This window comes from Mobula birostris, chromosome 2 (genome assembly GCF_030028105.1).
Source record: "Mobula birostris isolate sMobBir1 chromosome 2, sMobBir1.hap1, whole genome shotgun sequence".
Classification (NCBI taxonomy): Eukaryota; Metazoa; Chordata; class Chondrichthyes; order Myliobatiformes; family Myliobatidae; genus Mobula; species Mobula birostris.
The window spans coordinates 248586103-248599581 of record NC_092371.1 but is presented as its reverse complement, the minus strand read 5'-3'; the positions used below and the strand labels follow the sequence as shown (position 1 = coordinate 248599581).

The following is a 13479-nucleotide window of genomic DNA, read 5'->3' as shown; positions in this document are numbered from 1 at the left end:
CCAATGCTTTAAATATGAAGTCAAAGTGAAAGTAAATTTATCATGAGATTCATTATCAAAGTGTACATACAATATGTCACCATATACTAACTTAAGATTCATTTTTTGCTATAAATTCAATGATTTGGCAACAATTCCATAGATTCACCATTTTCGTGCTGAAGAAATTCCTCCTCATCTCTATTCTAAATTGATGTCCTGGTATTCTGAGACCTTGCACTTTAGTTCTCGATTCACCCACTATAGGAAACATTCTCTCCGCATACACTAGGCTTTCAATATTTGGTGGGTTTCTATGACACATCTCATTCTTCAACTGATGAGGTTAAGAGAGAGTTTAAAATCCATGTGTTCATGAGCAATTAACAAGTGGAGATCTTCAAGAAACTTGGTGAGGTAATACTGCACAAGACAACCACGAGTTTATTTTCCTTTTGTTGAAATGGTTGATGTGCATTCTCCCAATCTGCATTTGTCTCTGCTATTCATTGCCCCTCTAAACCTGCCACTGCTTTTCAGAATACGAGAAAGTATGCAGTTGCAGAATATACATAACTTCTGGCCAAGATGGCACCAGTTACAATGCTCCCTTGTTGACATCTTCCAGATAGCTCAGGAAAATGTCTTTTTTACATCTTTTACATCTGTTTTTCACCTTAACTTTGTTTCTGAGACTGCTAGAGCCTGTGATTTACAGTTTGGAAACCGGGAAGCAGGTGTGTACTTGGATGGCCTCAATGTGAAGAAACTTTGAGACAGGGCACGAGCTGAAGTTTGACTTCATTTTGCTGGTTCAAGCATCCACCAATCGCCAAATAAAGCGACAAGGAAAATTGAGACATCGAGATGAATGCAAAGGCAGGCAAGTCTTCAGCACCAGCAACATTCCTTTTGATTGCAGTCGGAGAAGGAATCTGTGAGTAGTCCAGCACTACTGTGGCAGGAGGATAGGTCTTTCTGTCTATTGATGTCCCTCTCTTTTGATGAATGTTCATGATATCACAGGATGGTTTCAAGGATCGCATTCATCAATTGGACTATTACTTGGTAATGGAGCTTAGAGAAATAGAGGGCTATGGGTAACCCTAGGTAATTTCTACAGTAAGTACATGTTCGGCACTGCATTATGGGCCAAAGGGCCTGTATTGTGCTGTAGGTTTTCTATGTTTCTATCCTTTTTCAGGCTTATGGTTTATTTATTCTATGTTTTTTATTTAACTGTTACTTTTCCGTTTTGTTGTGTGAAGGGAGGGTGTTTGGGGGCTGATGCTCTGTTAAGTTTTTTTGTGTGTGCGGCAGGGTTTGTTTTATCAGGGATCAATGTCCTGTTCTGTTTTGTGCAGGCGAGGGGGCTTTGGGGTTGATAATCGGGATGCTGTTCTTTTTTGTGCGAGGCAGATGGGTTTGATATTTCTCTCTGAATGACTTTCATGTTCTTTTCATGGTGATCTGGTGAAGATAAATTTTGGAGTTGTATATAGATACATGCTTTGATAATAAATTAACTTTTCAACCTTTGAACCTTTGAGATGGTGGATATCAGGGCAACACTCACAAAATGCTAGAGGAACTCAACAGGTCAGGTAGCATCCATGGAAATGCATAAGCAGTCGATGTTTCCATATGACTATAAAATATAGGAACAGATTAAGGCCATTAGGCCCATTGAGTCTGCTTCACCATTTCATCATGTCTCATCCAATTTTGCTCTCAGCCCCAATCCCCTGCCATCTCCCGTATCCTATCATGTTCTAACCAATCAAGAGTTTATCAACCTCTGTCTTAAATATACATAAAGACTTAACCTTCACAGCTGCCTGTGGCAAAGTATTCCACAGATCCACCACTCTCTGGCTAAAGAAGTTCCTCCTTGTCTCCAGTCTAAAAGGACACCCTTCTATTCTGAGGCCGTGTCCTCTCGTCTTGGGCTGTCACAGCATAGGACACATCCTCTTCACATCCACTCTATATCAAAGACTTTCACCCTTCGATAGGTTTCAATGAGGTTACCCCTCATTCATCTAAATTCCAGTGAATATGGGCCCAGAGCCATCAGACACTCCTCATTTCCTAAGGAAATCCTACACAAGGACTCCCAAGTCCCTTTGTACCTCAGTTTTTTTTTGTATTTTCTCTCCATTTAGAAAATAGACAACACTTTTGTTTCCTTTACCAAATTGCATGACCACACACTTCCCGACACTCCATTCCATCTGCCATTTCTTTGCACATTCTCCTAATCTGTCTAAATTGTTCTTTCATCCCCCTACTTCCTCAAAACTACCTGCCCCTTCACTTATCTTTATATCATTTGCAAACTTTGCAACAAAGCCATCAATTCCATCCAAATCATTAACATATAATGCAAAAAGAATTTGTCCCAACACAGATTCATGTGGAACACCACTAGTCACCAGCAGCCAACCAGAAAAGGCTCCCTTTATTCCCATTCTTTGCCTCCTGTCAATCAGTCAGTGCTTTATCCATTCTAGAATCTTTCCTGTAATACCATGGCCTCATTTGTTGTTAAGAGCCCCATGTCTTATTAATGGTAAGACTCTTGGCAGTGCGGAGGATCAGTGACATCTTGGGGTCTGTGTCCATAGGACACTCAAAGCTGCGACACAGGTTGACAGTGTTGTTAGGAAGGTGTATGGTACGTTAGCTTTCATCAACCATAGGATTGAGTTCAAGAGCCATGAGGTAATGTTACAGCTATATAAGACCTTGGTCAGACCCCACTTGGAGTACTGTGTTCAGTTCTGATCACCTCACTAGAGGATGTGGATACTATAGAGAGGGTGCAGAGGACATTTACAAGGATGTTGCCTGGATTGGAGGGCATGTCTTATGAGAATAGGTTGAGTGAACTTGCCCTTTTCTACTTAGAGTGACAGAGGATGAGAGGTGATCTGATAGAGGGGTATAGGATGATGAGAGGCGTTGATCATGTGGATAGTCAGAGCCTTTTTCCCAGGGCTGAAATGGCTAACATGAGGGGGCATAGTTTTATTGTGCTTGGAATTAGGTACACCCCAGAGGTAAGTTTTTCACACAGAGAGTGGTGGGTGTGTGTAATGCACTGCCAGTGAAGTGGTAGAGGTGGATACAATAGGGTCTTTTAAGAGACTCTTAGATAGGTACATAGAGCTGGGGAAAAAGAGGGCTATGTGGTAGGGAAATGCTGGAGTAGATTGTATGGTCGGCTCAACATTGTGGGCTGAAGGGCCTGTAATGTGCTGTAGGTTTCTATGTTTCTTCTATGTTTCTATGTGTGGCACCTTGTCAAAAGCCTTCTGAAAATCCAAGTACACAACATCAACCATTTCTCCTTTGTCTATCCTGCTAGTTATTTCTTCAAAGAATTCCAAAAGATTTGCCAGTCAACATTTTCCTTTGAGGAAACCATCCTGACTATGGCCTATTTTATCATGTGCCTCCAAGTACCCTGACACCTCATCCTTGATAATGGACTCCAACATCTTCCTAAGCACTGAAGTCAGATTAACTGGCCTATAGTTTCCCTTCTTCTGACTCTCTCCCTTCTGGAAGAGTGGAGTGACAATTGCAATTTTCCGGTCTTCCAGAATCATTCCAGGATCTAGTGATTCGTGAAGGATCATTATCAATGCCTCCACAATCTCTTCAGCCACCTCTTTCAGAACCCTGGGGCCAAAATTTCCTTGGTCAGCAGAGCAGCCATTGAACCAAGTGTTTACCTGAATGTGTTTCCAAGCAAGCAGCAGGGGCTGCCCTTCTTTCTTTTCTCTCTTTCAACCATCTTTCTTTTCTCTCTTTCCTTCCCCTTCCCCTGTAATTCACAGCTGTTTCTATTAATGATAATAGTGTTTTATGTATCAGATTTACATTTCAAAAATGCCACATCACTATTATTGATCAATAATTAATCATTCATCACACACTTCTGTAGAATTACTTCAATTTTGATTAGGCTGCTCTTCTCTAAAAGGCTTTAATCAAAATACACTTGTATTTGCTTCCCCACTCCCCCCCCCCATACATTTTACTATTTTTGGTCATACATTTTGTAAAATCCACCGTAGTAAAAATGGCTGGGTATTGAACATTTCGATTTCAGCATTCGAACTTTACAAAGCTGAATTCAAAAGGAATCTCGGGGTACTCACATCACAGGGTCAAGTGGCAGTTCGACTGAGCACATCCGCTGAGGGTTTACGAGAGTCCAGAGAAGGGCTTGCTGGACCATTAACCCAGCATCCATCAGTCCAAACCCATAACTGTGATTAAAACCAAACCAAACACATTTCAATTCACTCTGTAAAAGAATCACATGTACGTGTACATAAAAGCATTAAGTGGATTTCTTTTTTCAGATATTACAGTTCAGTTGCATTAGGGCACAAACAGCAGTAAATACCTTTTGTCAGGCATTGAACTTTATTTATTTTATATAGAGATACAGTGCAGAACAGGCCCTTCTGACCCTTTTAGTCTCACCGCCAGAAACCCCTGATTTACCCTAGCCTAATCACGGAGCAATGTAAATGACTAATTAATCTATGAACTGGTTTGTCTTTGGACTGTGGGAGGAAACCAGAGCAACCCAGAGGAAACTGACACATTCCATGAGGAGAGCATGGAAACTCCTTACAGAGGACACGGGGACTGAGCTCAAACTCCAGAACCCCTGATGAAAGAGCGTCACGCTAACTGCTATGCTGCCATGGCACCCACTCTGTTTGCTATTCAGAAGTATCAAGATACGCAGAGTGCACTTAATGTAATTCAGTAAGTAGAATCAAATATAATTTTTACAATGTTTACCACTTCCATGGTGACAATCTGTGATGCACTCCCTCAGCACCCTCCACATCCCAGACCCCTTCCTCTCCCAATCGCATAACAAATCCTAAATAGATACATTAAAAAAATGTAAGAGTGGGGATAGTCTCTGGTCCACAGAGAAAGAAAAAACTGTGGTTGACAGGAGCAGGAACGGGAAAACCTGATAACATAACTAAAAATGAAAAAAATGGAGAAAGATAAAGATTAGCTTTATTTGTCACATGCACATCGAAACATTAAAGCATCCAGTGAAATGCGTCGTTTGCGTCAACGACCAACATATAATTATTAAATATGTTATTATACAGAATATAAATGAATATTAACATCATGCAGATCACAAAGAGGAAACAAATTTAACCTTTTTTGTTGTGTGACTGAGCGACAAGTAAGGTAGGTATGAGAAATCTGTGCAGATAAATTGTAGGCAAATAATTTTCTTTCTAAAAATCGCAGGTGTAATTCATTCACTGCATTTAAGATGAGTTTTTTTGATTTAAGACTGAAAAACGAAAGGCAAAGAGAATTTTTAATTCTAGTCCGGGGGGTGTGTGACTAATTATGAAAAAATATATAGTATCAAACAGAGACAGTCGTGTTTAAATGATGACAGTTGTGGTTAATAAGCGCAGTAAAGTGAAAGGAAAAATAATTATGCCACCATTTTAGCATTGCGCCAAATAGGTACGCAGCTATAATATATTATGAGATAAAGAAAATGGTAATGAAATTTGTTCTAAAGAAGAACACTTGAGCAATTTTGCTTATTTATTATTTCAGAATGGAGACTTTGCCATTAGAACACAATACTGGTTACTGCCATTCATTTCATCTGAGCTGAGGAAGAGATAAACGTTTTTCCTCATATTTGTTAACAGAGACGGGATGAAATAGAGCATAGAACATCAAACATTACAGCACAGTGGAGGCCCTTCAGCCCATTGTGCTGTGCTAACCTTTTAACCTTCTCCAAGAGCAATCTAACACATCCCTCCTACATAGCCCTCCATTTTTATTTCATCTCGAATCTGTGAATTTTTTACTGTAGAGCCCAGATTCTTTAAGAGAAAGACCATGGAATTATGTGTAACAGACGCAGGAGAGTAGTTGAAGCCAGCGTGCATTAGCCAGTCTCATGCTGAATAGCAGACAGAAGTGAGGGCTCTGGTGGCACTCTGCTGCTCCCAGTGAACAGTCCAACAACTCACCTTGGACCTTCAAACTATGGAAAAAGCTATTAAGTGTATATGCCAGCTCCATCTCTCTATTCCTCCCCTACCTTCACTCCTTTGTCTTTAATACTGTATTCTACGCTGTTTCCAAGGAGGCCATGGTAAGCTGAAGGAACATCATAATGTCCTCTGTTGAAGTTTATTGCAGCCTGAAAGACTCTACAAGTAAATTGTAGGGTTCTGAAAGAGGTAGCAGTAAAGATTATGAAGGCATTAGTAATGATCTTTCAAAAATCATTGGACTCTGGCAAGGTGCCAGAAGACTGGAGAATTGCAAATGTCACTCCACTCTTTAAGAAAGGAAATTATAGACCAGTTAGCCTGACCTCAGTGGTTGGGAAGTTGTTGGAGTTAATTGTTAAGGATGTTCACCTGGCGGAGAATCTCACCTGGTCCCTCAACACCAGCTCCATAGCCAAGAAAGCCCAGCAGTGTCTCTACTTTCTGTGAGGGCTGAGAAAAGTCCATCTCCCAGCCCCCATCCTCACCACATTCTACGGAGGTTGTATTGAGAGCATCCTGAGCAGCTGCATCACTGCCTGGTTCGGAAATTGCACCATCTCGGATCGCAAGACCCTGCAGCGGATAGTGAGGTCAGCAGAGAAGATCATCAGGGTCTCTCTTCCTGCCATTACAGACATTTACACTGCACGCTGCATCCACAAAGCAAACAGCATTATGAAGGACCCCACACACCCCTCATACAAACTCTTCTCCCTCCTGCCATCTGGTAAAAGGCTCCGAAACATTCAGGCTCTCACGACCAGACTATGTAACAGTTTCTTCCCCCGAGCCATCAGACTCCTCAATACCCAGAGCCTGGACTGACACCAGCCTACTGCCCTCTACTGTGCCTATTGTCTTGTTTATTATTTATTGTAATGCCTGCACTGTTTTGTGCACTTTATGCAGTCCTGGATAGGTCTGTAGTCTAGTGTAGTTTTGTGTTGTTTTACATAGTTCAGTGTAGTTTTTGTATTGTTTCATGTAGCACCATGGTCCTGAAAAATGTTGTCTCATTTTTACTGTGTGCTGTACCAGCAGTTATGGTCGAAATGACAATAAAAAGTGACTTAACTTGACTCCTTTGTCTTTAGTATTCTACACTGTTTCAAAGGAGGCCAAGGTAAGCTGAAGGAACATCATAATGTCCTCTGTTGAAGTTTATTGCAGCCTGCAAGACTCTAGAAGTGAATTGTAGGGTTCTGAAAGAAGTAGCAGTAAAGATTATGAAGGCATTAGTAATGATCTTTCAAAAATCATTGGACTCTGGCAAGGTGCCAGAGGACTGGAAAATTGCAGATGTCTCTTCACTCTTTAAGAAAGGAGGAAGGCAGCAGAAAGGAAATTATAGACCAGTTAACCTGACCTCAGTGGTTGGGAAGATGTTGGAGTCAATTGTTAAGGATGAAGTGATGGAGTACTTGGAGACACAGAACATGATTTAGCTGATGGAATAGATGGCATTGTTGCCAAGTTTGCAGGTTATATGAAGATTGGTGGAGAGGCAGCTGTTGTTAAGGAAACAGACTGCAGAAGGACCTAGACAGATTAAGAGAGTGGCAAATGAAATACAATGTTTGAAAATTCATGGTCATGCACTTTGGTTGTAGAACTAAATGTGCAGACTTTTTATCTAAACAGGGAGAAAATCTGAAAATCTGAGATGCAAAGGAACCTAGGAGTCCTTGTGCAGAACACCTTAAAGGTTAACTTGTAGGCTGAGTTGGTGGTGAGGAAAGCAAACACAATGTTAGCATTCATTTCAAGAGGTCTAGAATACAAGAGCAGGGATGTGATGCAGAGGCTTTATAAGGAACTGATGAGGCCTCACCTTGACTATTGTGAACAGTTTTGGGCTCCTCATCTAAGAAAAGATGTGCTGGTATTGGAGAGGGTCCAGAGGAGGCTCACAAGGTTGATTCCAGGAATGAAATGTTTGTCATACAAGGTACATTTGATGGCTGTTGGTCTGTACTCACTGGAATTTAGAACGATGAGGGCAGATCTCACTAAAACCTTTCGAATGTTGAGAGGCCTAGACAGAGTTGATGTGGAAAGGATGTTCCACATCATGGTGGGGGAATCTAGGACAAGAGGGCACAGCCTTGGAATACAGGAACAGAGATGTGGAGAAATTTCTTCTGTCAGAGGGTGGTAAATTTGAGGAATTTGCTGCCACAGGCAGCTGTGAAGGACATGTCATTGGGTGTATCTGAGGCAGAGATTGATAGGTTCTTGATTGGCCTCGGCATCAAAGGTTACAGAGAGTAAGTCCAGGGAGTGGGGCTGAGGAGGGGAGAAAAAGATCAGCCGTGATTGAATAGCAGAGCAGACTGGATGGGCTAGATGGCCCTATTCTGCTCTTATGCTGTATGGTCTTTATTAGGTATTGGGAAATTTCTTTGCAAATTTCTATGTACTGTATACTGATATGTTCCTCACTACAGGAGTTGAATCTCAGTTGGATTGGGACCATGCTGAGTTCAGGCATTTGGTTTGGCCTTCCTGTGCTGTGCTGCATATTCCTAGCCTGGTACTCTGTCCAGGTTAGCTGACTCATCAGCAGGGGCAGTCGTGATGGGTAGATAGGTAGATGATTAGTTTAAGAACTTTGGGCTGGAAGCTGTTAATTTTGTTGTCAATTTGAAATATGACTCGCTGCCAAACGTACAGATAGATCCTTTTTTTTGCCAATCAGAAATGGCCAATGCAGAGGATATCATTTTAAGTCCAGTGGAGGAAAGTGTAGGGGAGATGTCAGAGTGAGATTTGTTACTCAGAGAGTGGTCGGTGTCTGTAATGTACTGTCAGTGGTGGTGGTCGACGCAGATACAACAGGGACATTAGGGACTCTTAGATGGGCACAGGGATGTAAGGGAAACAGAATGTTATGGGCTGGTTTAGAAGGTGAAGTAGGTTTATATGGGCCGTGGGCCTATGGGTCCATACAGTGTGGTACTGCTCTCTGTTCTATGGTCTATGTTCTGAGGTGAAGTGGGTTTATATGGGCTGTGGGCCTATGGGCCCATACAGTGGTACTGCTCTCTGTTCTGTGGTCTATGTTCTGAGGTGGAGTAGGTTTATATGGGCCGTGGGCCTATGGGCCCATACAGTGGTACTGCTCTCTGTTCTTTGATCTTTAAACATGGTTTACCGAGTGTAGCTGAGGAGATGAGAACAAGCAGAGTAGAAAACTCATCATATGCAAATCAGATTTGTCATGTTCAGGAAAAAGGGAACATCTAAATGGAAAAGCATAAAATCTGTTTCTCTTCTAGAAAGATCTATAATTGAGTAGTTTATATGAGGCTGATCTGATTTAGACCCAGCTTTACTGATCTTTGATGTCATTACTGACAATTCTTTACCTGCATGCTGCTCTTAATAAGTAAAAATCTTCAAACTGTTGTTATCTTAACTTGGAAATTAAATACTCCTGTAGACTGGAGGACCATATTGTCAAACACTTTCACTCCATCTGTAAGAAGGAGGATTCCCTGATAGCCAACCATTCTAATTTCAACCCTATTCCCATTTTGACAAGTCAGTTCATGGTCTCCTCTGCCAAGATGAGGCCACCCTCAAGGTGGAGGAGCAATACCTCATACTCCATCTAGGTAGCCTCCAACCTAATAGCATGAACATCAATTTTTCTAACTTCAGGTAGTTTCTTCACCCCCCTCCTTTTTTTTTCCATTCCCCATTCTGGTTCCCCCTCACCCCTTCCCTGCTCTTCACCCACCTATCAGCTCCTCTTGGTGCCCATTTGCTTCTGTTTCTCCAATGGTCTACTCTCCTCTCCTATCAGATTTCTTCTTCTTCAGTCCATTACCTTTTCCACCTAAGACCTTCCAGCTTCTTATTTCATCAGCTCGCTGCCACCCACCTGGCTTCACTTATCACCTTCGATCCTTCCCCTCCGCCACCTTCTTATTTTGGCATCTTCCCCCTTCCTTTCTAGTCTTGATTAGACCATAAGATATAGGAGCTGAATTAGGCATTTTGAATCCACCATTTCATCAAGATTAATCTATTTTTACACTCAGCCCCAATCTCAGACCCTCCCCCTGTATCCCTTTATGCTATGACCAGTCAAGAATCTATCAGCCTTATATATACATAAAGACTTGTCTTTCACAGCTGCCTGTGGCAACGAATCCCAGAGATTCACCACTCTCAGGCTAAATAAATTCCTCTTCATTTTCGTTCAAAATAAAGGACGCCCTTATTTTAAGGCTGTCTTCTCTGGCCTTAGACACTGCACCATAGGAAACATCCTCTCCACATCCACTCTATCAAGGCCTTTCACCATTCCATAGCTTTCAATCCCCCCTCTTTCTTCTAAATTCCAGTGAATACAAGCACAGAGCCAGCAAATGCTTTTCACATGACAAGCCTTTCAATCCTGGAATAATTTTTGTGAACCTCCTTTGAACCCTCTCCAGTTTTAGCACATCCTTTCTAAGATCGACTTCTCACAATACTTCAACTGAGGCCTCACCAGTGCTTTATAAAGTCTCAACATAACATCCTTGCTTTTATACTCTAGTCCTCTTGCAATGAATGCTACCATTGCATTTGCCTTCCTCACCATAGACTCAACCTACAAATTAACCTTTAGGGAATCCTGCACTCCCAAATCCCTTTGCACCTCAGATTTTTGTATTTTCTCTCTGGTTAGAAAATAATCAACCTTTTCATTTCTTCTACCAAAATGCATGGCCATACATTCCCCAACACAGTTTCCCATCTGCCACTTTTTTGTCCATTCTCCTAATCTGTCTAAGTCCTTCTGTAGACTCTCTATTCTACAAAACTACCTTTTCCTCCACGTATGTTCATATCATTGCAAACTTTGCAACAAAGCCATCAATTCCATCATCCAAATCATCGACATAAATCACTGATGATGGGTCTCAGCCTGAAACATCAACTGTTTATTCATTCCCATAGTTCTTCCAGCATCTTGTGTATGTTACTCTGGAATTCCAGCATCTGCAGAATTTCTTGTGTTTATATTTTAGATTATTTAAATACTATTGCAAAGGAATTTATGTCTTTGAATATTTATAATCTGGGAAATTTTCTTTGATTCAGCAGTCAGGAAACCCCCAAGTCCTGCCATGTTCGCCACCCCGTCACAAAATATACCAGGAAACATAATTGTTCCTGAACTGGTAAAAACATGTCACTCAGAATTAAACATGTTCATGCTAAGTAGTAACTCGCAAGATCCTTAAACCTGTAATATAAATTCTGTAGTAAATAAATATTAAAGTGCGTATATATCACCATTTACTATCTTGAGATACATTTTTTGAAGGCATTTACAAGAAAGAGAAACAAACCAATAGAATCAATTTTCCTCTCCAAGTCCACTGAAGACGGGATCGTTTCCTGCAGACCTTTTGCCTTCTTTCTCCTTATCACTGTATTAGTTAACACATCTGAGGCAGCAAACATTCCTAATCAGCCTTTTCAAACACTTGCCCCATCACTGAACTGTTCCCACAGCTTATGGACTCTCATGTTCTAGATATTTATTGCTTATTCATTTATTCTTATTATTTCTTTGTTTTTCTTTTGTATTTGCACAGGTTGTTGTCTATTGCACATTTAGTGTTTGTCCCATTAGTTATGGTCTTTCGTTAATTCTATTATGTTTCTTTATATTTACTGTGAGTGCCACAAGTGAACCTCTGGGTTGTATATGGTGATAACAAATTTACTTTGAACTTTCAACGTTAAAATAATGTGTTGGTGGAGATTGGTAAATTGAACAGAATCTCTGAAGGAAAAGAAACTGTTAACGTTTCGGGTTGAAATCAGGCCATCTACCTTAATCGAGAGAGAGTATTGTAATTACAGTTGTTATGTGGGTAGCACAATTAGAATAACGTTTTACAGTGTCAGCGATCGGGGTTCATTTCCTGCTGCTGTCTATAAAGAGATTTTACAGTATGTTCTCCCCATGATTATGTTGGTTTGCCGCAGGTGCTCTGATTTCATGTTCTAAACCTAGAAACATCGAAACATAGAAAACCTACAACACAATACAGACCCCTCGGCCCACAATGCTGTGCTCAACCTGTACTTACTTTAGAAATTACCTAGCCCTCTGCTAAACATGTATGGATTAGTAGAGACTAATGATATGTGAGTATGCTATGTTGGTGCTGGAAGCATGGTGACATTTGTGGGCTGCCCCCAACACAAACAGCACATTTTCCTAAATGTTTCAATATTTTGATAAACATGTGAAAAATAAAGCTAATCTTTATTTGTAATATTTGAAAAGCTGGAGGAACTCAATGGGTCAGGCAGCATCTATGGAGAGAAATGGGTTGAGTCAGAATGTCACTTGGGCCTCATTTCCAGGGAGACACACAGACATCGGTTCTCAATATGGAACTCATTGTTGTGTCGTCAACTATCAGAATCTGCATCAGGTTTCATATCACTGGTACATGTCATGAAATTTGTTGTTTTGTGGCAGCAGTATATTGCTAAACAAAAATATAACTTACACTAAGTATATATAAAAAATATATTATTTAATTAATGCAAAAAAAAAAGAAAAGAAATAGTGAGGAAGTGTTCATAGGTTGATTGTCGATTCAGAAATCTGATGGCGGAGGGGAAGAAGATATTCTTGAAACATTGAGTGTATCTTCAAGCTCCTGTACCTTGCTCTTGACGATAGCAATGAGAAGAGGGCATGTCCTGGTGAAGGGAGTCCTTACTGAAGGATGAATTGAATTGAATTGACTTTATTTCTTACGTTATGTCTCTATCTGAATGTGCAGTGTGCAAATAATAGTAATTTGTAGTAAATAGTATGTACTGTAAGATATACAACAGGACTGTCAATATAGCTTTGAAATACAATTGTGTCTGTGTGAATTAATCAGTCTGATAGCCTGGTGGACGAAGCTGCCCCAGAGCCTGTTGGTCCTGGCTTTAATGCTGTGGTATTGTCTCCCGGAGGGTAGCAGCTGGAACGGTTTCTGGTTCAGGTGACTCAGGTTCCCAGTGATCCTTCGGGGCCCCTTTTATGCATCTGTCCTGAATAGTGGGAAGTTCATATCCACAAATACGCTGTGCTGTCCGAACCACTCTCTGCAGAGTCCTGCGATTGAGGGAAGTACAGTTCCCATACCATCAGACCACAAGACGTAGGAGCAGAATTAGGCCATCTGCCCTATTGAATCTGTTCCAACATTCAATTATGGCTGATCCATTTTTTAACCCCCCCCTTGACCCCAGTTCCCAGCCTTCTCCCTGTAACCTTTGATGCCATGTCCAATCAAGAACCTTTCAATCCCTGCCTTAAATACACCCAAGAACCTGGTCTCCACAGCCGCATGTGACAACAAATGCCACAAATTCACCACTCTTTAGCTAAAGAAATTTCTCT

At 41.1% G+C, this 13479-nt stretch overlaps 1 protein-coding gene across 1 annotated transcript in view; it reads right to left on the bottom strand.

Moving 5' to 3' along the window:
* The window catches only part of LOC140211221 (PC3-like endoprotease variant B), a 1844543-nt gene that overhangs the window by 310176 nt on the left and 1520888 nt on the right, over positions 1-13479 (bottom strand). Inside the window, exon 12 of the mRNA XM_072280838.1 lies at positions 4149-4259. Coding sequence (XP_072136939.1) covers positions 4149-4259 — 111 coding nt within the window. The remainder of the gene's footprint in view (positions 1-4148; positions 4260-13479) is intronic.